Source organism: Balaenoptera physalus (assembly GCF_965194825.1).
Source record: "Balaenoptera physalus genome assembly, chromosome: 2".
Lineage (NCBI taxonomy): Eukaryota > Metazoa > Chordata > Mammalia > Artiodactyla > Balaenopteridae > Balaenoptera > Balaenoptera physalus.
In genome coordinates this window covers 141712849-141739164 of record NC_138883.1, presented here as the reverse complement: position 1 = coordinate 141739164, position 26316 = coordinate 141712849, and the positions used below count along the sequence as shown (strand labels likewise).

Here is a 26316-nt window from a genome sequence, read left to right as displayed (position 1 = left end):
ACCTTTTTCTCCAAGACCTCACTGCATCTGCAGTTTATGCCAAGAAATAAGCAACCATGAGGCTTGTCCTTAGATGGGATCTGTGCATAGAGGAGCTTGGGCCTGAGAGGCAGAGCAGCACTCTGAGAGGATGACAACATGCTGGAGGATTAGGGCGATGCCACACCTAGAAGATTAGCCCTTGGTACATCCTACCACTATCCTCAAGTCACAGAGGTAGAATGTGTTAAAACATACAGCACTCTCAGACAAACTAATGGGGAATATCAAAAACAATAATACGGAGATAAGCAATAACCACCAAATACAAGAAAACAATATCACCATGAAAGAGAAGCACCAAACTCAACGAAGAGAACTAATCGCTAAGGGAAAAGGTTAATGGAACAAACAGAAGATTTTAAAAGTCTAATGAATATTCTCAGAGAAATAAGAAAGAATATTATAGCATGAAACAAAAAATGAACTGTTATAAAAAAAGAACCAATTGGAAATTTTGGAAATAAAAAACATGATGGATAGAGTGAAAAACTCAATAAATGGACCTAAGAATAAAATGGGCAGAGCTGAAGAAATAATTATTGAGAAGAGTGAGCTAAGGAATTTCTGTTGAACTTGACACAAAAAGACAAAAATATGAAAAGCATGAAAGAAAAATTAAGAGATACAGCACACAGATCAAGAAATTCCAACAGTTAATAGACAACAGAGAGAAAAAGGGGAGACAGTACGCAAATAAAAGAAGAAAATCATTACAGAGTTTAGGAAGGACATGACTCCTTACAGTGAGAGGGCACACCAATTACCAAGCAGAAATGAATTAAAAAGGAACTTACATCAACACAAATTGTGTTAAATTTCAGACGATCAAGTATAAAAATAAAGTCTTATAAGTTCCCATGAAGAAAAATAACAGATTATCTAAAATAATACAAGAATCAGATAACCATCAGACTTTTCATCAGCAATGCTAGATGCAAAAAGACAATGTAAAACTGATTATAAACTCAGAGTTTTAAACCTGGTCCAACTATTATTGTTCAAGTGGAAGAGCAAAACAAAGACATTTTCAGATATGAAAATTTTACTATCCACAAACCATATCAGAAAGGATTACCACAAAAAATATATACTTATGGCATGTTTCCAAGTGAAAAGTATGAGGTTCAAAAGATAGATGTAAACAAAGAAACCAGTAAAATTATGAAGTCTAAATAAGTATAGTCTGTTAATAATCTTAAAAAGAATGAAGCGGAGGGGCTTTCCTGGTGGCACAGTGGTTGAGAATCTGCCTGCCAATGCAGGGGACACGGGTTCAAGCCCTGGTCTGGGAAGATCCCACATGCCGTGGAGCAACTGGGCCCGTGAGCCACAATTACTGAGCCTGCACGTCTGGAGCCTGTGCTCCGCAACAAGAGAGGCCGCGATAGTGAGAGGCCCGTGCACTGCGATGAAGAGTGGCCCCTGCTTGCCGCAACTGGAGAAAGCCCTCGCACAGAAACGAAGACCCAACACAGCTATAAAGAAATTAATTAATTAATTAATTAAATTTTTTTTAAAAAAAGAATGAAATGGAGAAATAGTGTGTGCTGTGGGCTAAAGTTCCCATATTGGAGGGAGGAGACAGTTGTAGTCGGTTTGCTACAAAATGTTTATCTGTAACATGAAAGAGCTCATACATGATTGGTAAATAGGGGAGTAAGTATAACCTGGAAGTTGTATTGGTTCGTAGGTGATTTTTTTTCCTAGTACATTAATGTTCTGCACCTCTAAGTATCTGCAGGTAAACACAAAGTATGTCAGTAGAGCTAATAATAGCAAACCATGGAGACAAACCACAGACAAAGCATGACACAGTAAAGACTGTTATAACAGCTAACGTATATTCTGAAATACAACATTAAACATGAAAGTAACAACCAGGATGGTTACCAGTTTTTTCAATTTGATTTAAAATGGATTTGCCTAAAACTGCTAATTTAATTGTCTAAAACTGCTAATTCAATTCCATCCATCAGTCCCAAACTCCAACAGTTTAAGTAAATAAAACTCTTGTTTTCTACTCACCTAAAAAGCCAGTGAAGACTCAGGCCAATAGAGTAGTAATAGCATGAAAGGAGCAAAGGTACCTACTTCAGTTTTGTATCCTTGCTATCAAGGTGGCCAAGAACTCAGGCCTTGGGATTCAAGGATCTTCTGATCTTAACACTAAATACCCTATGAACCTTAAGGTTCATGAACTTACCTATTCTTTACCACTTCCAAGATCATGGTTGAAACACAACATCTATGAGGAACTAGATTCTGAAGAAATTTTGAGCCTTGGAGAAGCTGAAGATCCTTAAAGCTTTTTATAACCAAAGACTTTAAAAGGTCAAATACCTAATATAATGAAAGAAATAGGAAAATGAAGCAAAAAATGATAGTCCATACTACAGAATCTTAACCCTGTAACTGTTCCTACTTGCTGCCATACACTCATATCCCTATGACAACTGTTTCACTGATGAGTATGATACAAAAATTATGACTTTCAGTGGGAACTTAAAAGAGCTGAAGACAGGCCTTCCTTGAGAGAAAAAGGGCTAAAAATCAATATTACCCACAACCAGAGAAACACATATGAGAAAAAAGGGTAAAGGATTTTATATTTTCATTCTTTCAAATAACATATTCTCATTAATTTCAAGTTGATCAGGGACAGTTTCTTAGAAAGCTACAACATAATACAACAGCAATGAATATCCAGCTAAACTTCCCATTCTTGCTACTTGGACTGTGTGATGTTTCCACTCTTATTCCCATCTCACCACCTGGCTTACCACAAAATAGGAAGTGGAGGTATAAACCAAGTATCTGAAGAAGTCAAGCAGCCCGCACAGTGTGGGCTTACATTCTTATAGGGGAATATGCTGCTGGCAGGGTGGGAGTGGAATTGTTCAGGAAAAGATAATAAAAAAACCAGGCTATTGTACACTTTATCAACTACAGAAGGAACCAAAAAGTCATTCATAAATACCTGTTCCTCATATCTTTGTATTCTTGTTACAGAGAGGAAGAGGGCAATGCTGAAAGGACATATATTACTACTGAAATCTCCTTGCTGTCCTGCCTAGAACAGATAAACCAAAAAGGAGTCATAACTTACATCTTAAAAGTATAACATATTCTACTTAAAAGCAAGTCCTTAGATGGATCAGAAACCTAAATATAAGAGCTAAAACTATAAAACTTTTCAAAGGAAACACAGTAGGAAATCTTCAAGACCTTGGATTAAAGATTTCTTAGATACAATAACAAAAACATAATTTATATAAGAAAAAAATTGATAAATTGGATCTCATTAAAAATCAAAACTTTTGTGCTTCAAAAGACACCATTAAGAAAATGAAACAAGCCACAGATTGAAAAAAATATTTGCTAATTACATACATGATAAAGGACTTGTACCCATGATATACAAAGCATTCTTAAAACTCTTTAAGTCACAATCAAAAAATGGGCAAAAGATCTGAATAGACATTTCATCAAAGATATTAGAAGAGCTAAATAAGCACATGAAAAGATGTTCGATTATCATCAGTCACTAAGGAATTGCAAAGTAAAACCTCTATGAGATATTGTTTCACAGCTATTAGAATAGGTATATTAAAAAAAAAAAAAGACAGTAACAAATGTTGCCCAGGATGTGGATAAACAGGAGCCCTCATACAGTGCTGACGGATATGTAAAATGATGTAGCCACTTTGGAGAACAATTTGGTAGTTTCTTTAAATTATAAACATATGGGACTTCCCCAGTGGTCCAGTGATTAAGACTCCGTGCTTCCACTGCAGGGGGCACAGGTTCAATCCCTGGTCGGGGAACTATGATCCCACATGCCACACGGCATGGCCAAGAAAAAAAGAAAAACATTATACATATAGAGAGAGAGACATAAATGTATTACATAACCCAGAAATTCCACTTGTAGGTATCTACCCAAGAGAAATGAAAACATATGTCCACACAAAGACATGCATGTGAATGTTCACAACAGCATTATTCATAATAGCCAAAAAGTAAAAACTCTAATGTCCATCAACTGGTGAACAGCTAAACAATGGATATGTCTATACAATGGAATACTATTCAACAATCAAAAGGAATGAAGGACTTGTAAGTGCTACAACATGGATAAACCTCGAAAATTATGCTAAATGAAAGAAGCCATACACAAAAGATTACATATTGTATGATTCTATTTATATGAAATCAGGAAAGGTAAATCTATAGAAACAGGCATGAAGGATCTTACAAGGTGGTGAAAATGTTCTAAAACTGAATTATGATGATGGTTGCACAACTGGGTAAACTTATGAAAAATCAATGAATTACACACTTAAAATGGGTGTATTTGTTTTTCCTTTTTTTTTTGGCTGTGTTGGGTCTTCGTTGCTGTGCGCGGCCTTTCTCTAGTTGCAGTGAGCAGGGGCTACTCTTCGTTGTGGTGCGTGGGCTTCTCATTGTCGTGGCTTCTCTTGATGTGGAGCACGGGCTCTAAGCGCGCAGACTTCAGTAGTTGTGGCACGTGGGCTCAGTAGTTGTGGTGCACGGGCTTAGTTGCTCCATGGCATGTGGGATCTTCCTGGGCCAGGGCTCGAACCCATGTCCCTTGCATTGGCAGGCAGATTCTTAACCACTGTGCCACCAGGGAAGCCCCAAATGGGTGTATTTTATGTTATGTAAATTGTACCTCAATAAAGCTTAAAAAATAGGTCTTTGAGCCCTGAAAGAAATGATAGACAAGAAACAGAAGAAAAAAAGGAATACAGCTTCCCTGGTGGAGCAGTGGTTAAGAATCCTCCTGCCAATGCAGGGGAAACGGGTTCGATCCCTGACCCAGAAGATCCCACATGCTGCAGAGCGACTAAGCCTGTGCACCACAACTACTGAGTCTGCGTGCCACAAATACTGAAGCTCGCGTGCCTAGAGCCTGTGCTCCGCAACGCGCCTAGAGCCTGTGCTCCGCAGCAAGAGAAGCCACGACAATGGGAAGCCCATGCACTGCTATGAAGAGTTGCTCTGGCTCGCCGACTAGAGAAAGCCTGTGCACAGCAACGAAGACCCAACACAGCCAAAAATGAAAACAAATTAATTAATTAATTTTAAAAAAAGGAATAAATATAAAATCAAAGATGAATAAAACAGAAAACCAACAAACAAATATAAAACAGTCGATAAACAAAGCTGGTTCTTTGAAAAGATCAATAATATAGTTACTGTAAACCTAAATAAAAAGAAGAGTGAACAGATACAGAGAAGACAAAGGAGCTTTAAAGGCTAGTTCCCACATCATGGTCTTTAAATATCCTTTCCTACAAAAGGGACCCAAGGCTCCTTAGAGAAAGCAGGATGGGGTAAGGAAAGTACAAGTGTGTCTTGGATAGCTTATGCCACAGAAGTGCTCAAAGACTAATGGGGCCATGTCAGAAGGACACATAAGCCTACCTCAAGGATCCAATTAGCCAAATATGGGTCACTTTGGGTACTGCATACGAGTAGATTGAATTTTAAAAGGTTTATGGCTGCATAACAATATCCAAAAAAATGGGGGGGTGGCTCTTTTCACAGACGAAAACCAGCTAATAATGTAGAAGGAATGACAGAATTAAACATTTCTAATCTTGGGCTTCCCTGATGGCGCAGTGGTTGAGAGTCTGCCTGCCAACGCAGGGGACACGGGTTCGAGCCCTGGTCTGGGAAGATCCCACGTGCCGTGGAGCAACTGGGCCCGTGGGCCGCAACTACTGAGCCTGCGCGTCTGGAGCCTGTGCTCCGCAACAAGAGAGGCCGCGATGGTGAGAGGCCCGCGCACCGCGATGAAGAGTGGCCCCCGCTTGCCACAGCTGGAGAAAGCCCTCGCACAGAAACGAAGACCCAACACAGCCATAAATAAAATAAAATTAATTTTAAAAAAAAGAATAAATGTCGTTAGGAGGAAAAAGCTAATCAATAGCGGCTAACATTTAAAAAAAAAAATTTCTAATCTTAATTCTACCATTTTGTAACTCCCAGTATAATTAGTGATTTAGGCCACGAATCATCAGTAGACGGGAAAACAAAATCTACTGTGTGAAAGGTTGCTGAGGAAAAGAATTTTCGCATGCCTCGAATTATGATCCCATGGATTACTTTCTAATTACAAAGGGAAACATATATCTTTGCAAATGAAGAAAACTGATGGTCATTGTCTTGATCAAATGATTTGGCTAAGACTGCCTGATACTATGAGCCTTTTGACATAATGCAATAGAATAGTGGTTGGCAAACTACAGCCTCTGGGACAAATCTAGCCCATCACCTATTCTTGTACAGCCCATGAGCTAAGACTGATTTTCACTTTTTTAATTGTTGAGGGGAAAAAAAACATCAAAGGAAGAATACTATCCTGTGACACACGAAAATTAAATAAAATTCAAATTGCAGTGCCCATGTAGTTTCACTGGCACGCAGCCACAGTCATTCATTTATGTGTTGTTTCTGGCTGCCTTCTTGCTACAACAGTAGGGCTGAGTAGCACCGACAGACACTGTATCACCTGCAAAGCCTAAAATAGTTAGTGTCTGTCCCTTTACAGAAAGCTTGCTGACCCCAACAAGAGAAAGTATACAACATCACTTATGACATATTCTTGACAAAAATGTTTAACTTTTATCTAATCATGAGGAAACAGACAAATCTGACAATGAGAGACACGAGAAAACTGGGCTGGATGCTTCAAAAAACTCAATGAAAAGGTATTAATCCTTATTCTTAGGAGACATCTGTGGAAGTATTCAGGCATCGAAGTGTCATGATTTCTTCTTTTAAATGGTTCAGAAAAAAATCTATACTTGTGAGAAAGTGAGATAAGGTAAATGTAGCAAAATACTTAAAAAGAGTTCAAAACATTGCTAATTTTTATCTTACTACTTCACAAATATTTAATGATGAATGACTTAGCTTCACAAAACCCCACAATATAGTACTAGAAATAGGCAAGTTCCCCAATTCACAAATACGGAAACAGACGTCAAGACTGAAGCTCATATAATAATGGAGTTAAGGTTAAATTTTGAGTTTCCTGCTGAACAGTCTTCACCTTTTTTTTTCTTTTTAAACACTAAAACACTTAAGGTATGGTTTTAAAACGGAACTTGCTTAAGAATGTAGTGATATCATATATCTTCCACTTTCAAAGTAAAAAAAGAGATCCTCTAGACCCAGGGTCATTCTACAATATTTCTATGTATTTGTTTCCTGTCATTAACTGGCATAAAAGAGGCTTGAGTTCAAACATCCCTGTTTCATAAAGAGATCCTGGATCTCCTTAAGAGTGTGGGGCTACCTTTAAGAGTTTCAGTAGTTCTCTGCCTAGTTCACAGTCCAACTTGATGGCAAACACAATGTGTAGAATAATGGTGCCTTCCACGTGACGAAGTTCACCTGATGGTACAGTAACAAAATCCAACAGCCTAAAAGATTCAACAGAACGGTATGAGCTATAGTTTGGGAAAGAGACAACCAACAGTGCATATGCTCATATGAACAAACAGAAAAACTCAAGCTGAACTAATATGTTCACTGGAGGCAGGCACAAAGTACAAAATCTACTGTCTCATTCTCTGCTCCTTTTTACAAAACTTTCTGAAAGAACTGTCTATAGTCATTATTTCCACTTCTTTACCTCTTCCCAGTTCAATTCAATTCAATTAGGCTTCTGTCCCCTCCCTAACCTCCCTTCCAATGCTATTTGTAGCCCTTGCAAGAATAATCAAATGACCTCTACACTGTCAAAACCAATAACCAAGTCTCATCTTAATTAAAGCCTCAGCAGATTTGACACAGTTGACCCCTTCTTTCTTGAAACATTTTCTTCTCTTAGCTTCTGGGGCATTGTCACTGGCCTCTTAATTATTTGTGCTGGCTCATCCTCCCTTTAAATGGTGAACGCCTCTGAGCTCAATCTTGGGTTTCTTTCTCTTCTCTTCACGATTTCCCTAGGTGACCCTATCCAGTCCGAAGGCTTTAGTCCTTTCCAATCTGTATCTCCTGTCCTGACCTCTCCTTAAAACCCCAGACTGCCTGCTCAACACCTCCATATGGGATACTAATATACATCTCAAACTTACATGGTCAAAACTGAACTTATTTCCCCCTAAACCTGCTTTTTGTCAGTCTTTCCTAACTCAGTATACAAGACCACCTTCTAATCAATGGCTCAAGCCAAATAACTAAAAGTTATTCCAGATTAGAAGCAGTAAGCTGAAACAGGATTAAAAGCACGAATTCTGCAGCCAAACTGCTTGAATTCAAATCCCAGGTCCACCAATTTATGGCTACATAACCCTTGGAAATTCCTTAATCTCTCTGTGCCTTGGTTTCTACATGCATAAAACAGAGGCAAAACAGAGTTGCCGTAAGGTTTAAAGTGCTTAGAACAGCACTTGGCACAGAGCAAGCACTCTGTAAATATCTGTTTAAAAAAAAATCCTCTTTTTCAGCCACATCATGCTGTGTCCTGCCTTTGCACTAACTGTTCCACTAACTGAGAATGTGCTTTTTCCTGATCTATATATTGTGGCTCTTATCATTTAGGCTTCAGTTAAAATAGCACCTTCTCAGAGAAGTTTTCCCTGACCACTCAACCTAAAGTAGCTATGCTGTCACTATCACATCATCCATTTGAAATATATGCATAACACTTTTCACTCTAATATTTTTGTTATTTATTTTCTTTTCTCTTCTCGTTGAAATATCTCCATGAGAGCAGGAACCTTGTCTGACTGGTTCATCACTGTAGACCTAGGGCCAAATAGTTTCTGGCACAGAGTAAACACTTAAATAGCTCTTAAGCTTGCAACTTACAGAACAATTATTGCTGTTTTCCTGGAAAGATTAAAATGAAAGAGTTGAAGAGACTACATTATTCTTTTAATTTTATTACTGAGCAGCTAAGGGGACTAGGGAAATTCTGTGCTGAGGTGAAGGTACGGACTGAACAGTTAGATAACAATAAGATGAATTTGGAAAAATGATTTTATTTCTATACTGTATTACTCACTCATCACCACTCTGTTCCTCACTGTGTTGCTTATCTAGCTTGTTGAAGAAAGCTATGATTCCTTCCAAAACCCTCTTCCGGCTTCCCTGAAAAAAAATACAAAATAAGTAAGGTCTCCCCATAAAGGGCAAGTTGAACTTAAAGTTCTTTTCAGCTTGAAGGATTTTCAAGTATGAATTTAAATAGATAAATTATAACCTAGAGTCACACTAAGAATTTATAGAACACTTCCATGTTGAAACTGAGTTTGAAATACATCTTAATATCAGATTTTAAGGGGCCTATAGTCCACCCTTTCTGAGATCTTTATCCCTTTTACTACCACACACACACAAAATGTGGTACTACAAGAGATAATGTATGTTTACATTGGCTGAGGACCATGACCTTTTTACTAGATCAAATCATCATACATGAAATAAAAGCATCTATGCCCTAGTACATAAAACAAGAGTATGAATAAGCTGAATGGTACTAACTGGTCATTTCACCAGAGTTAAAAGAGCAAATTTTTCACTTATACCTTTGAGGAGAGAACCAGAAGCTGATAGACCAAGGGTGGTATTTCTTGAAGATTCAATTTGGAGAACATCGTCAACACTTTTTCCACCACAATTTCCATCTCTTCTGCAGTCAGAGGGACATCCCTGTGGATCAAAGATTCTAAAGATCAGAGCCTAATTTGGGAGATACTAGATCACTATAACTACCTCTTTTGATTTTTCTCTAATGCAGAACCTTAAAGGGGACCAATAACCTTACCTAACCAAAGTTATCTTGGAAAAAAAAATCATTAAGTTATACTTTAAATAAGAAATCAAAGCAAAAAAGAGTGGGGCAAATTCTGTAACAGAAAACAGAGGTACTGATATTCTTATTTGGGGAACAGTGGTATTTGAGCTTGCTACATTTCAGTTTCTAGTAGGTAAGTTCTCATAGCAGGATAGAAAAAGAAAAGGGAAGGATGATGCTTACTTGAACATGGAGGTGAGTTGGATTACATACTGATGATCCCATCTGATTAAAGAAATTGACAAAGAAAGTTTATGTCATTTAAACTTACTGACATATTACTTTGTAAAATTAGTAAGGAGGAAAAAATTAGGGCCAGTTCAAGTTTGATTTGGTACCACTGGGAAACAAGATCAAAGAAATGACATTTCAAACAATGAAATAACAGCTTTTAACCTATCAGACTGGCAAAATCAAACTCTGATGATATTCAGTGCTGGTGAGATTTTGCGAAACAAGTACTTCACATACTGTTTTAGGGGATGTACACTGATATAATCCTTCTGGGAAGACAAGTTGGCAATACTACTTATCAACTTTAAAAATGCACATAACCAAAGACCCACCCAACTTACTATTAGAAATATATCCCATGTACATGCTTATAAAAGGTCACCTAGACATATAAGGATGTTAATTCCAACACTTTTTATAATAGCAAAAAACCAAATAGCTAAATATTATTTATCGGCAAAAAACAAATAATCTAACAATTGGACACTAGCCAAATATTTTAACAGAATACTATGGAACTATTAAAAAGAATGATGTAAAGTGGTATATGCTGACATGAACAGATGTGTTAAATGAAAAATGAAAGGTATATTACAATGTAATGAATAAACTCTTGTGTAATTAAAAACAAATAAATGGATAAATATACATGTGCTGATTCACGCCTAAAATTATTTCTGTAAGGGACTTCCCTGGTGGCGCAGAGCTTAGGAATCCGCCCGCCAATGCAGAGGACACGGGTTCGAGCCCTGGTCCGGGAAATCCCACATGCTGCACAGCAACTAAGCCCGTGCGCCACAACTCCTGAGCCTGTGCTCTAGAGCCCGCGAGTCACAACTACTGAAGCCTGCGTGCCTAGAGCCCTTGCTCCGCAACAAGAGAAGCCACCGCAATGAGAAGCCCGCACACCACAACAAAGAGTAGCCCCTGCTCACCGCAACTAGAGAAAGCCCACGCACAGCAACAAAGACCCAATGTAGCCAAAAATAATTAATTAAAAAAAAATATATATATATATTAAGGATTTCTTACTATAAATATACACACACAGAGATATATATATAGTAAGAATTTTTCATCTTTGATGTATGTCTTTATATACTTCATTTTTAATGGGTATAAGTTACATGGAGTGGCTCTACCTTAACTTACTGATACATAGCTTACATACCATAACTTACATATCTCTATTATTGTATGCTTAAGTTGGTCACAAATTTCTGTGTTGAATGTTCATGTATGAAGATTTTCTATGTTGCAATTTCTCCTTAGGGTAGATTCTCATATTTCTGGTTTAAAGATACAATCATCACTTATACATCTCACTCCCTCAAAAAACTATAAAAGATAGTGGTAGGGTGACTTTCCAGCCCCAAGGACCTTGGGACTCCAAATACTGCTATAGGGATAAACTGCTGTGTTAAGATGGAGAATCAAGTAAGTAGAAACTGTATGTATAGTCTTAGAACAGAGAATACAGTAAATAATCTATCTCAAAAATTCATCACAGACTAAATGGTTTTATAGTGGTAGACCATAAACCAAAATGGACTAAAAACTTGAGTGGTATAAATTCCTAAAATAAATGATAATTCTTTTTTTGGTCACTTGTAGTCCTAAGAAAGTTCTACATATTAATAAGAAAGACTCACCTGCCAGAACAGAGGGTGTTAATCAACTGCTTCTTCTTACATTCTTCCCCACTTAGTTCACCTAGAAATGCAAAATACACTGAGGAATAAATTTAATTCAGTGAAGAGAGTAAAAGCCACTAAGATTGGAAGAAAATTACCTTTTCCATAAGCTAGATCTTCCTTTTTGGTAGCAAGGGCAGTGAAAATGATGGGTAATAGCTCCAAAGATTTTCCATTCGTTAGGTTGCCCTCTTTGATAGCATCAACAAACTCATTGGCTAATTCAACCAATAATGCTCCTGGAAAGTTGTGAACCTAAAAGTTCATAGGATTAAAAAAATGTTAAGCAGAAATCTAAATGTTTGATATCTCTTTCTAGGAAATACTCTTTTGCTGAATTAATAGAACTGGCATTGAAACCTAGAACTGGTCCTATAAGTGGTTCAGGGAATCATTCTGCTCTGGTATAAACTTATAATTGTAAAGGATTTCACAGATCAGGATCTTCCACCAGTTCCCTGATGTTTTCAAATACGCCAACTCTTCAAAGAGATACATGTCCATGATACCAGAAATGTAACGTAAACATCTAAATGGTTTATGGCTCATCCATCAACTATTTTGTTTTATAACAGTAGTTCTTATTCATAAATAGGAGCTATGGTAGGTTTGGCACACTTAAGTTTTCCCTCCCTCAACAAATTACAAACCCCCCAAAATCCACCCAAAACCACAAAAGTTTTTGTTTTCCATCTCACCTCCAGCATTAGTAATCCTATGATTTCAGATGCTACTTCTTTCTGCAAATCCCCTGATTCCAACAATTGGACACAACAACTGTATATCTTAAGTCTCCTAAGAGCTCCAGCTTCCTCAGAACAGGGGAAACCTTATTGTTTTAAACAGGTGGTACAGAAACAAAGAAAGAAAAAAGGAAGAATTCTTACAAGGTTGAAGGGTAAACAGGAAAAACAAACAGCTTTGTAGTTGAATATAGAAACAGAATTATCAAACTACTTATTACTATGGTGTTTAGAACAGCAATATTTAGGAGCTTTGAAAAAGTGCTTAATTTAGACAGAAAACTGAAACATTACCTTTTCTACTTCCACCCATGTCATTAATTTTTAAAATAATTTTATAGTGCAGAAGAAGGAACACCTTCTAATATACTTTAGAGCTTTTCTGGGATCCAGAAACCCAAATTAAGTGCCTTTAACATACTTCACTTCAAAACATCATCACTGATTGATGTCAGCAGGAATGTAGAGTAATAAAGACATAAAAGCAACTAGAACACTAACAAAAATAGTGAAAACCAACTTGTTCAGAATTCTGGAAATTAACCAGACTTGCAACAATCCAGGGAGAGTTTATTTAAGATAAACAGCTGAATCTAAGACAGAATAGCAAGCTCTGTTGTGTTTCAACATGCCCTCATTCCACCTCCTAACCCCTACCCCCACCAGTCCAGTAGTCTTTAAAACCAACAGTTCACACTCATGGTACAAGCCATCAGTCTAGCAGCCTCTGGAGGGGACAGAATATGATTGGAGCTCCACCAAAGCCCAATTCCCAGATTACTGTCATTATTTGACCTGTCTGGCTATTCCCTAGAAATTTTCACTCGCAAGACTTGTCTTTACTTGACCTGACTTAGAACTCGCCCAGTGCAATCTTTTACCAGGGGCATTTGTCTAAACCAGTTGCAAGTGATTACTTTTTCAGCTGCCTGGATAGCAATAACAGTTGGGCATGCAACAAGCTGACCAAAGAACTTAAAATATAAGCCTGGAGAAAGGTGCATAGAGGACTTTGAAACATTCTGACATATTCCTGGGAACCTAGAAAGCCATGCAAATACTTAGGGTTGTGCACATGGAAAGGGCTGTGTGTATGGCCAGGCAACACCCAAGAGAACCCTAATCTCTCACCTCTGGCTGATCCTGAGGCTCTGCACAAGCAGAAGGGCTAAGCAGGAGTTATAAGCTACCTGCCTGAGAACTGAAGGTGTGCACCTGACATGCACAGGGTCCCTCAGCAAAGGCTGGGAAACTCACTGGTTCCAGGCATTTTAAAGGAAATCTTTGCCAAATCATTAGCTGACCACAAAGCTAACCAAACAGAGACTTCAGTGGCCACATAGAACAGTGCCCATACACAACAAACAGTACATATTTTACAAAATTAGTTCAGAAGAACAACTATAAAAACAAAAGCAACACCACAACAGCAACAACAGATCTGGGGGAGGGGGGTGGTATCTGATTTCCAGAATTCCCACAAAATATCATTTAAAATGTCCAGTTTTCAGCAACAAAAAATAAAAAACATACAGGGAAACAAGAGTATGGTCCATACACAGGAAAAAAAAGGAATCAATAGAAACCGTCCCTGAGAGCGCCCAGATATTAGATTTACTAGACAAAGACTGAAATCAGCTATTTTAAATATGTTCAAAGAACAAAAGGAAACCATGTCTAAAGAACTAAAGGAAAATAAAAGAATGATGTCTCACCAAATAGAGAATATCAATAAAGAGATAGAAATTATAAAAAAGAACCAAATAAAAATTCTGTAATTAAAAAGTACAATAATTGAACTGAAGAATCCACTAGAGGGGCTCAACAGGAGATCTGATCTGGTAGAAGAAAGAATCAGAGACCTTGAAGATAGAGCAATTGAGATTATCCAGTCTCAGGGACAGAAAGAAAAAGAAGAAAAATGATCAGAGCTTCAGAGACCTGCGGGATCCCGCCATGAATACCAACATAGACATAATGAAAGTCCCAGAAGGAAAGGAAAGAGAGAAAGGAGAAGAAAGAAGTAATGGCCAAAAACTTCACAATTTTAATGAGAACACTAATCTACACATTCAGTGAATTCCCTGGCAGTCCAGAGGTTAGGACTCCGCGCTTTCACTGACGAGGGCCCAGGTTCAATCCCTGGTCGGGGAACTAATGTTCCACAAGCTGCACAGTGCAGCCAAAAAAACAAAAAACAAAGCAAACAAACAAAACCCACATTCAAGAAGCTCAAAGAACTCCAAACAGGATAAACCCAAGAGATCCACATTTAGATATACCATAGCAAACTATCAAAATCAAAGATGCCTCATCATAAAAAAAACCATATGTGAAAAACCCACACTTAACATCATACTCAATAAGTAAAGATTGAAAACTTTTCCGTAAGATAGGAAAAATACAAGGATGCCCACTTTTGCCACTTCTATTCAACATAATACTGGAAGTTCTAGATAGAGCAATTATTGCATTTAGTGCCACTGAACTGTACAGTTAAATAAAAAAGTTAAAGACAAGAAGAGAATATTGAAAGCAACAAGAGAGAAGCAACTCATCTGGTAAAAGGAGTACTCAATATGATTAACAGCTGATTTCTCATTTAAAAAAATCATTGAAGGGCAGAAATGGGATAACATAGTCAAAGTACTGAAAGAACTCAATAGCCAGAAAAACTATCCCTCCAAAACTGTCAACCAAGAACTCTATAGCCAGAAAAACTATTCCTCCAAAATGGAGAAATTAAGACATTCCCAGATAAACAAAAGAGAATTTGCTGCCAGAAGACCTGCCCTAATGCTAAAGGGAGTCTTTCAGGCTGGAATGAAAGGACACCAGAAGTAATCTGAATCCACATGAAATAGAGAACATCAGTAAAGGTAACTACATAGGAAAATATGAAAGATAGTATAAATGTACTTTGTAATTATTTTTTCTCCTATCTGATTTATAAGACACCTGCATAAAACAACAATTATAAATCTGCATTGGTGGGAATAAATGTGTAAAGATGTAATTTGTAGGACAATAATAGCACAAAGGAGGAAGGGGAAGAATGAAGCTATATGTAGAGCAAAGTTTTATAACTATTAAATCTAAGCTGGTATTAATCTGAACTAGATTGTTATAAATTAACTCATTATTGCCCGGGGGAATTTTTGCAGAAACTAATGCCTGTGGCCGGCGATATTTATTTTGGCCAGCCAGAAAATTAATTCTGTTATTTCACTAACACTTTGTGGGTTATTACATTCAATAGCTAGACCTGACACACCTGTAAAGTCTTCTAATTTTTGTAAAATGTTGTCTTCAAGCCACTCTTCTGTAGAAGCAAAGGAGCATTCTCCTGCACCATGACTTTCATTTTCACTTTCTGTATCAGAATCAATCACTAAGGTTTTTTGTCTTTTTGTTGGTCTATTATTCACATCGTCTGAATCAGAATTATATTCTGAAGAACTATCATCTTCTGAGACACTAGTATATATGTCACTTGGACAATCAGAGAAAGTATCTGCATAAAATTCACCAAAAAATTTTTCACTCAAAATTTCATGATGTGTCATTTTTGAAAATTTTACATTTATAATATACACAAGATTGAAGCAAAAACCAAACGGAGCAAAATGTGAATGATAATGACAATCATAAGTTGTATAATGAACCCTTGATCAATTTCAAGCTCTAACAACTTCTCATGGTGATGTTAATTGTAGCACTCTCTAAAAATGTATTGATATGTCTCCAGTCAATAATGTGTTAAGATGTCAGTTCTAATTGCCAAGGCAAGCACTAAGAAAGCAACTGAAAAAAAATAGTGAAAAAGATTACAAAGGAATTAAAATGGTACACTAGAAAACACCTACTTAACATATAACACATAAGGTAGTAACAAAGGAACAAAAAAACACGACATAAAGAAAACAAACAGCAAAATGGCAGATATCAATCCGACTTTTTTAGCAATTATGGTAAATGTAAAGGGATTAGATACTCCAATCAATAGGCAAAGATTGGGGCTTCTCTGGTGGAGCAGTGGTTAAGAATCTGCTTGCCAGTGCAGGGGACACGGGTTCAATCCCTGGTCCGGGAAGATCCCACATGCTGCAGAGCAACTAAGCCCATGTGTCACAACTACTGAGCCTGTGCTCTAGAGCCCGCGAGCCACAACTACTGAAGCCCGTGCAACTAAGGCCCATGCTCCGCAACAAGAGAAGCCACCACAATGAGAAACCTGCGCAAAACGAAGGGTAGCCCCTGCTCACCGCAACTAGAGAAAGCCCGCGCACAGCAACAAAGACCCAACGCAGGCAAAAATAAATAAAATAAAATAAATAGATTTATTAAAAAAAGGGCAAAGATTGGCAGAACAGATTTTTAAAAATCCAATTATGTGCTGTCAATCAGAGAGACAATTTAGATTCAAAGATACAAATTGTTTAGAAAAGATATACCATGAAAACAGTTAACCAAAGAGGGCTGAAGTAGCTCTAAAAATAACAGAAAAAAGTAGACTTTAAGACAAAAATTACTATTAAAGACAAAAAAGGGCATTTTATAATGATAAAAGAATCAAGGCATAACAATTATAAACATATAAGCACCTAACAAAAGAGTTCCAAAATACACAAAGCAAAAACTAACAGAACTGAAGGGTGAAATAGACAATTCAACAATAGTTGGAGACTTCAACCCGCCACTTTCTATAATCAATAGAACAACAATTAGAAGATCAACAAGGAAACAGACTTGAACACACCAGATCTAACAAACATCTATATAGAACACTACACACAACAACAGAAGACACATTCTTCACAAGTGCACATGGAGCATTCTCCAGGATAAACCACATATTAGGCCATAAAAAAATTCTCAATACATTTAAAAGGATTGTAATCATGTCACTTATGTTCTGTGACCACAGTGGAATGAAACTAGAAATCAATAACAGAAGGAAATCTGGAAAATTCACAAATATGTGGAAATTAACATAATCTTAAATACCAATGGGTCAAAGAAGAAAGCACAGAGAAATTAGAAAAATACCTTGAGATGAATGAAAACAAAAACACAACATTCCAAAAGTTATTGGATACAGCTAAAGTAGTGCTTAGAACGAAATCTATAGTTGTAAATACCTATATTAAAAAAGAAAGATCTCAAATCAATAACCCAATCTTCCACCATAAGAAATTATAAAAAGAGGAAACTAAACTCAAAGCAAGTGAAAAGAATATAAAAGTAAAATCAGACATAAATGAAACAGAGAATAGAAGAATAGAGAAAAATCAAGAAATCCAAAGCTTATTCTTTGAAAAGATCAACAAAATTGAAAAATCTTCAGACTGACCAAGATAAAAAGGGAGAAGAATCAAATTACTAAAATCAGGAATGAAAGAGGGGCATTACTACCAATCTTAAAGAAGTAAAAAGAATAAGGTAATACAATGAATAACTGTATACCAATAAATTACAAAACTTATATGAAATGGATAAATTGTTATAAAGATACAAAGTATGAAAACTGACTAAAAAAGATAATAGAAAACCACAACAGACCTACAAAAAAAGAGACTGAATTAGCAATCAAAACTCTTCTACAAAGAAAAGCCCAGAACCAGATGGCTTCCCTGGTGAATTCACGAAACATTTAAAGAATCAACTGCAACCCTTCACAAACTCTTCCAAAAAAAAGAAGAGGAGGAAACATTTCCCAACTCATTCTACAAGGCCACTATTATCTTCATACCTAAACCAGACAAAGACATCCTAAGAAAACTATGAACAGTATCCCTTGTGACTATAGATGCAAAAATCCTCAACAAAATACTAGCAAACTGAATCCAGCAACATTTTAAAAAGTATTATACTCTATAACCAAATTGGATTTAACCCAAGAATACAAGAGTGGTTCAGTGTATGAAAATCAATGTAATATACCATAGAAATAGAGTAAAGGATAAAAACCACACCTCAGTAGACACAGAAAAAGCATTTGAAAATTCCAATACCCTTTCATGATAAAAAACACTCAACAAACTAAGAATAGAAGGGAACTTCCTTAACCTGATAAAGGGCATCCATGAAAAACCCACAGCTAACATCACACTCAATAATAAAAAACTGAAAGATTTCTGTGAGATCAGGAACAAGAGAAGGATGATTACTCTCACCAATTCTATTCTACTGGAGGTTCCAACTGGGGTAATTAGGTAAGAAAAATAACAAAAGGCATCTAGGTTGAAACAGAAGTAAAGTTGTATCTATTCACAGATGACACAATCTTGTTTATAAGGAATCCACAAAGAAGAAACTACTAGAGCTAATAAACAAGTACAGGAAGGTAGCAAGATATGAGATCAATATACAAAAGTCTATTGCATTTCTATACACTAGCAATGAACACTGAGAACATTAAATTAAGAAAACAATCCCATTTACAATCACACCAAAAAGAATAAAATACTCAGGAATAAATTAATAAAAGTAGTGTAAGACTTGTACTCTGAAAAGTACAAAATACTGTTGAAAGAAATGAAAGAGGACCTAAGTAAATGGAAGGATATTCCATGTTCATTAATGGAAGACATATTAAGATAGCAATACTTTTCAAATTCATATACAGATTCAACACAATCACTACCAAAACCCCAGCTTCCATTCTTGCAGAAATTGACAAGCTAATCTTGTCATATGGAAACTCAAGGAACCCAGAATATCCAAACTAATCCTAAAAAAAAAAAAAATGTTAGAGGACTCACACTTCCCAGTTTTAAAGCTTACTACAAAGCTATTCTAATCAGGACAGTGTGGTACTGACATAAGGAGAGACACATAGATCAAGGGAATACAACTGTGAGTCCAAAAACAAACTGTCACATTTATGGGCAATTGATTTTCAATAAGGGTGCTACTGAAAATGGGGAAAGATGAAGCTGGACTCCTACCTCACACCATATACAAAAATTAACTCAAAATGGAGCAAAAATCTAAATTTAAAAGCTAAAGCTATAAAACTTTGAAAAGAAAACACAGGTACAAATCTTTGTGACTTTGGATTAAGCAATGACTTCTTAGATATAAAACTAAAAGCGCAAGCTACAAAAAAATTAAGTAGGCATCAAAATTTTAAATTTTGTGCATCAAAGGATACCATCAAAAAAGTGCAAAGACAACCAGAATGAGAGAAAAATTTTGTGAATCATATATCTAATAAGGGACTTGTATCCAGAATATTTAAAGAAATATTAGAACTCAGTAATAAAAAGACAACCCAATTTTTAAAAGGTCAAAGGATTTGAATAGACATTTCTCCAAAGAAGATATACAAATGGCCAGTAAGCACAAGAAAAGATACGCAACATCATTAGCCATCAGGGAAGTGAAAATCAAACCCACAGTGAGATACCACTTCACACTCACTAGAATGGCTAGAATGAAAAAGACAATAACAAGTGTTGACAGAGGATGTGGGAAATGGGCATCCTTATTTCAGTACTGGTGGGAATGTAAAATGATGTAGCAGCTTTGGAAAACAGTTTGGCAGTCCCCAAACAAACATGGAGTTACCATATGATCCTGCAATTCTACTCTTATTTACTAAAGAGAAATGAAAATATGTCTACACAAAAACGTGTAGCAGTATTCATAACTGTTAAAAAGTGTAGACAACCTAATTGTCCACCAACTCATGAATGGACAAGTATGATATATTCATATAATGGAATATTATTCACCAATAAATAGGAATGAAATACTGATACAGGCTACAACATGGATGAATCTTAGTAACCTTATGGTAAGTGAAAGCCAGTCACAAAGGACCACATATTGTATGATTCCACTTATATGAAATATCCAGAATAGGCAAAGCTACAGACAAAGTAGATGAGTGGTTTCTTAGGGCTGGCGTGGATCAGAAGTTTAGGGAAGCAACAGCTAAGGGATGCAAAGTTTCTTTTAGGGGTAATAAAAATACTTGAAAATTGTGGTGATAGGTGTGCAACTCTGTGAATATACTAAAAGCCACTGAAATGCATTATTTTAAGTGGTGAATTGTACGATGTCAATTATATCTCAACAAAAAATGTACACTTTAAAAGGGTGAATTTTTTAGTATGTGGATTATATCTCAATTTTCTAAAATGTCATCATTAGCTAACTATTGGTTTACGTCATTGATTTAACAGGATTAAAATGGTTATGAGGTAGTTTCCATATATACTTGGTAATTCATGCTACTTTTAAACTAGGATTTCCAAATCTCTGTTTTTAAATAAGGTAAAAATAAGGTTATTTACAGAAGTGGGAGCCATGATAGTCTGTTCCAGGTCTGTCTACCCAAGAAAGAAATTACTCTTATTTCTTCCACTTATTCTTATTACTGTCACTTAGCAAGTATAGACAGCTGCTTTTGATCTTTCATTATTTCCTTTTCTCTGATATTTCTACAAAACAGTCATTTAGCAAGTTTCCAATTTTTAACCAATTAAAAAAATTTTTTTCATGCATAGGAAGATGTGTTTTTTTTTTTTTTTTGGAAGATGTGTTTTTGAACCCTTGCAAGAAGAGACACAATTTACTCGAGGGGGTAAGAAAAATAAACCAAGTTAAAATAACCTGCTAAGAATGTAAAGCGAGTTTTAATTTTTGCTTGTAGAATTTCATTCTACTACAATTTATAAAACAACTATGAGTCACAACCCGCAACAATGGTAGAACTGGCCCTTGTTCAAGATATGGAATAAAAATATGCCCCACTGGGAATTAAGAATCTCTACATAAGTCACCTAAGATACTCCATTTCATTAAAACTCAGAGCACCCTAGCCTCTTCTGTTAAGCACAGATTAACTATTAAACATTGCTGCTCTCTTCTCCACAATTTTTTTTTTTTTTTGGCTGCACCGCAGGGCATGTGGAACTTCCCCGACCAGGGATAGAACCCGTGCCCCCTGCAGTGGAAGCACGGAGTCTTAACCACTGGACCACCAGGGAAGTCCTCTTCTCCACAATTTTAAAAGCACAAATAAATCAAAGCGGATTTTATGACGTGCATCCTTTACAGGCTCCAAAACCAGCAATACAATCTCAGGTAGCCACTTCAACCCCCTTTAGCAAAATTATTTAAGTCCACAAGACAGGAGACTGCTGCTTTAGTTGATTCTGTAAAATCCCCAAAACAGAAAAGTCTCAGTGGGGCTTCAAACAGTAAGAAAAGTAGCAATATGCGCCCAAAGTAAACAAATATATCAATGAATCCAGAGAGATAGAAGTGGCATTATTATTACCTTTGAAGATGGCTCTCAGGAGTGCTCCAGCAGCTTTTCCTTTCACTGCTTGATTCTGAAGGAGATTAGCCAGCTGCAAAGAAAGAAAAAGCTACAAGTCCCTGGCAACAATTTCCCTACCTGAATGACCTAAACTCCCGGTATGAAAAACACCCATCTGTCAAGTTCATATCCTTCAGAGACTCCAGGTATCACAAGTAACATATTTATTTACATATAGCAGGGTAGATCTTAACATGATGCTGGGTTGTCAAGACTGAAATTTATTCATACATTCTACAAACGTTTATTAAGTATTTAATCAGCACTAGGTATCGAGCTATGTTCTTGGGGATATACATTCATTCAGCAAATACTCTTTGAACATGTTCTTCTTCCTAGGCATTAGGGATACAAGGATGAACATGATAATCTGACTCAGTTTACAGTAGAGCAGGAGGGAAAAGTACGACAAGAAAAAAAATCAGAAAAAAAATTTGTAAAAGAAACAAAACAATGAGACAATAATTGAGGAAAGGGAAGCAACTTTAGCTAGAGTAGTCAGGGAGAAAGCTTCTCTGAGGTAGGTGACATTTCTATAGAGACTTGGAGGATGAGAAAGAGCTAGTTATGCAAAGGGAGGAAAGAAGAACATTTCAGATAAAGGTATTGTTATGTGCAAAGGCCGAGGGAGCAAAGAGTTTGGCATAGTGGATGGCCTGAAAAAAAAAAAAAAGACCAATTTGGCTGAAGAGTAGTAAGAAAAGAGTGGCACAAGATGAATTTGGAGAGATGGGCAAGAACCAGATAATAAGAATCTTGTAGGCCATGGTAGGAAGCTTAGATTTTCTCTAAGTGCAACAGAAGTAACTAATGAGAAAAGAGGAGAGTGATATGATAGATGTTTAAAAAAAAAAAAAATCAGTTTTATTCCTTTTGTAGAAAATAGGTTGTGGGAGGGTTTAAGAGTGAAATAGGGACATCTGTTAGGAGATTGTTATCAGTGATCAAATGAGAGATGACAATGGCCTACAGCAAGGTAATAGCAGGGGAGATGTCCTGAGTTGAACTGTGTCCCCCTCCAAAATTCATGTTTAAGCTCTAACCCCCAGCATCTCAGAATGTGATCTTATTTGGAAATAGGGTCATTGTAGGTGTAATTAGTTAAGCTGAGGTCATATGGGTAGGCCCTAATCCAGTATGACTAATGTCCTTAGAAAAAGGGGAAATTTGGACAGAGACACATACACAGCGAGAATGCCATGTGAAAATGAAGGCAGAGACCATGGGTGACACAAGGCAAGGAATGCTAAAGATCGTCAGCAAACCACCAGAAGCTAGGCGAGACGCACGAAACAGATGATCACAGCCCTCAGCAGGAACCAACAATGCCAACACCGTGATCCTGGACTTCTAGTTCCTAGAACTTTAAAAATAACTGTCTATTGTTTAAGGTACTCAGTTTGTAGTACTTTGTAAGATGAAGAAAAGTACAGATGGCCCCGAACTTATAACAGTTCAACTTATGATTTTTCAACTTTATGATGGGGCGAAAGTGATAGGCATTCAGTAGATACTGTATTTCGAATTTTTATCTTTTCCTGGGCTAGCAATCAGCTGCGGGATCACAAGGATAAACAACCGATACACCATTCTGTACCCACGCAACCATTCTGTTTTTCACTTTCAGTACAGTATTCAATAAATTACATGAGATATTCAACACTTTATTATAAAATGGGCTTTGCGTTAGATGATTTTGCCCAACTGTAGGCTAATGTAAGCATTCTTGGCACGTTTAAGGTAAGGCTAGGCTAAGCTAGGATGTTTGGTAGGTTAGGTATATTAAATGCATTTCCAACTTAGAATATTTTCAACTTAAAATGGGTTTATTGGGATGTAACCCCATCAAAATTTGGGGAAGATCCGTACACTGAAGATATATTTGAGAGAGCTTGATCAGTAGGACTTTGCTATGGTCTGAATGTTTATGTCCCCCCAAAATTCACGTGTTAGAATCTTAATACCCAGTGTTATGGTATTTGGGGTGGGGCCTTTGGGAGGTGATTAGGTATGAGGGTAGAACTCCCCTGAATGGGATTAGTGCTCTTATAAGAGATCCCACAGAGCCCCCAGGCTGCTTCTACCATATGAGGGTATAATGTGAAGTCTGCAACCCAGAAGAGGGCCCTCACTCGACCACATTGGCACCATCATCTAGGACTTCCAGTCTCCAGAACTATGAGAAATAAATGTTTGTTGTTATAAGTCACCCAGTCTACTGTATTTTGTTATAGCAGCCTGAATGGACTAAGACAGACTTCCTCATGCTTTAGACGTGAAACGGGTGTGGTGATGAAGGAAAAGAAGAAATCAAGGAGGACTCAAATTTCTGGCTTAAGCAACTAACTGGGTAGATGGTGGCACCATTTACTGACATGGTGAAAATTTCGGATTAAGCAAGCATCTAAATCATCCAGAGGGCTTGTTAAAACAGAATGTTAAAACAGAGAACTCCACCTGCAGTTTTTGATTCAGCAGATCTGATGTGGTGCTCAGAACTGTTACTCTTAAGATATCCAAGTGGAGATGTCAAATCGATAACTGAATATGCCAAAGTGGAGCTCAGTGAGAACATGTAAGATCATCCAGGGAGAAAATGTAAAGAGAAAAGAGACACCAACATTCAGCGATTAAAAAAGCAGCAGCCAGCAAAAACAACGGAGAAGGTGAGGTTGTAATATCCAAAGGACTGTCACAGAGGCCAAAATTAATAAAACAGTGAATTCGATCTCTTCTACACGTGCCTGGTCTTTCCAACTGGAGTCCATCTCTACCTTCTTACATACGTAATAAGGAAGTACCTGGTTGCTCTGCCTGGAACCTCCAACAGCCTTTGACATAACCATTAGAGCAGTGGTTCTCAACCAGGGGTGATCTGCACCCCACCCCCGGCAGGGTACATAGGGCAATGTCTGGAGACATTTTTAGTTGTCATAACTGGAAGGGTGCTGTCACCTAATGGGTACAGGCCAGGGATGCTGTTAAACATCCTACAATGCACAGGACGACATCCCTCAACAAAGAATTATCCAGTCCAAAATACAGTGCCAAGACTGAGAAACCCCGACTCTTCTCAAAAAAATTCAGTTTCAACAGAAGGCAATGTGGCATAGGAGAAAAAAATGGGACCCAGAATCAGAGGAGCTGGGTATGAATCCTCGCTTTACCATTTATTAGCTTTATAACCTCAAGTTACTTAATCTCTGTTATGGGTGTCTATTCCCTACCTCAAAGGACTGTTATGAGGATTAAATTAGATGACAGGTAGAGGACCTGGCACAGGGCCTAGCACACAACAGGTACTCAACAAAATTTAGTTCTCCCACTCCCTCTGTCCTCTACTCCCCCTACTTACATGATCTTTGGTCTTACTTTTTGACCTTATTCAGTTATGCTTTATACTGCATTTTAAAATGCAGAAGTAAACCAAGTAAGATTAAGTATCCTTGTTATTTTGGAAGGCTTAAAATTTTTTCTTTTAATTGATAGACTGGAACTACCAAGTTAATGGCACAGTCCAAATACAGATTTTTTAAAAAAACAGAACATTCCTCATTTTGTGCTGATGTTTCCTCATGATTAGATTGAGTTTAGGCATTCTTGGCCAGAACACAGGTGACACTGTGCCCTTCTTGGAGTATCACACATGGAGGCATGTGATATCCATCTCTCCCTCACTGGTAATATGAGTCTGATCACCCAAATACGCTGCCTGATTTTCCCACTCTGTAATTACTTCTTTCCCCTCCCTTTGCAACCAGTATGCAGTTCGTAGGAAGAAACTTTAAGACCATGCAGGCATCTTGCTCCTCATCTAATTTTCCCCTCATATAATGAAAAAGCCCAGCAGCAACCTCTGGTATCAGGTTCTCAAAGTCAGTATCACCAGGAATGACACCCACATCATGAGCTCAATGATATGACACACAGTGAAAAGGGCATGGCACCATTTCTGTGGTCCTTCTGCTAAGGATGCATGTCCTGAGTCCAATCATGAGACACACCAGACATTCAGCAAAGTAACGGATCAGTACTCTTCAGGGTTATCAAGATCATAAGAGACAAAGAAAGACTAAGGAATGGTTGCAGATTGCAGAAAATCAGGGAAAAATGACAATTAAGTGCAGTGAATCCCTGAGTGGGATTCTGGAACATAAAAAAAGGACATCAGTGAAAAAACTACCAGGTAGAGTTCAAATAGGGTCTTTAGTTTCACTAATGGCATTGTACCAATGTTAATTTCCTGGTTCTTAAATTTTTACTAAAGTTATTATGTAAGATACTAACATTTGGGAGAGGGATAGATGGAAACTATTATTTTTACAACTTTTCTGTAAGTCTAAAATCAGTTCAAAATAAAGAGTTAAAAAATTTTTCCTGGATTTAGCATCCACTGATGCTTCCTGCCTGATCCAATCCTTATCATGATGGTTG

At 37.1% G+C, this 26316-nt stretch overlaps 1 protein-coding gene across 3 annotated transcripts in view; it reads right to left on the bottom strand.

Annotated features, from left to right (window-relative positions):
• The window catches only part of FANCI (FA complementation group I), a 77900-nt gene that overhangs the window by 45543 nt on the left and 6041 nt on the right, over positions 1-26316 (bottom strand). For all 3 annotated transcript variants that reach the window (XM_082449155.1, XM_082449156.1, XM_082449154.1), the window contains exons 3-12: positions 21841-21913; positions 12504-12634; positions 11904-12060; positions 11764-11824; positions 10061-10102; positions 9609-9732; positions 9086-9171; positions 7370-7496; positions 3020-3112; positions 2246-2382 (exon numbers count right to left, since the gene is read on the bottom strand). In XM_082449155.1, coding sequence (XP_082305281.1) covers positions 2246-2382; positions 3020-3112; positions 7370-7496; positions 9086-9171; positions 9609-9732; positions 10061-10102; positions 11764-11824; positions 11904-12060; positions 12504-12634; positions 21841-21913 — 1031 coding nt within the window. The remainder of the gene's footprint in view (positions 1-2245; positions 2383-3019; positions 3113-7369; positions 7497-9085; positions 9172-9608; positions 9733-10060; positions 10103-11763; positions 11825-11903; positions 12061-12503; positions 12635-21840; positions 21914-26316) is intronic.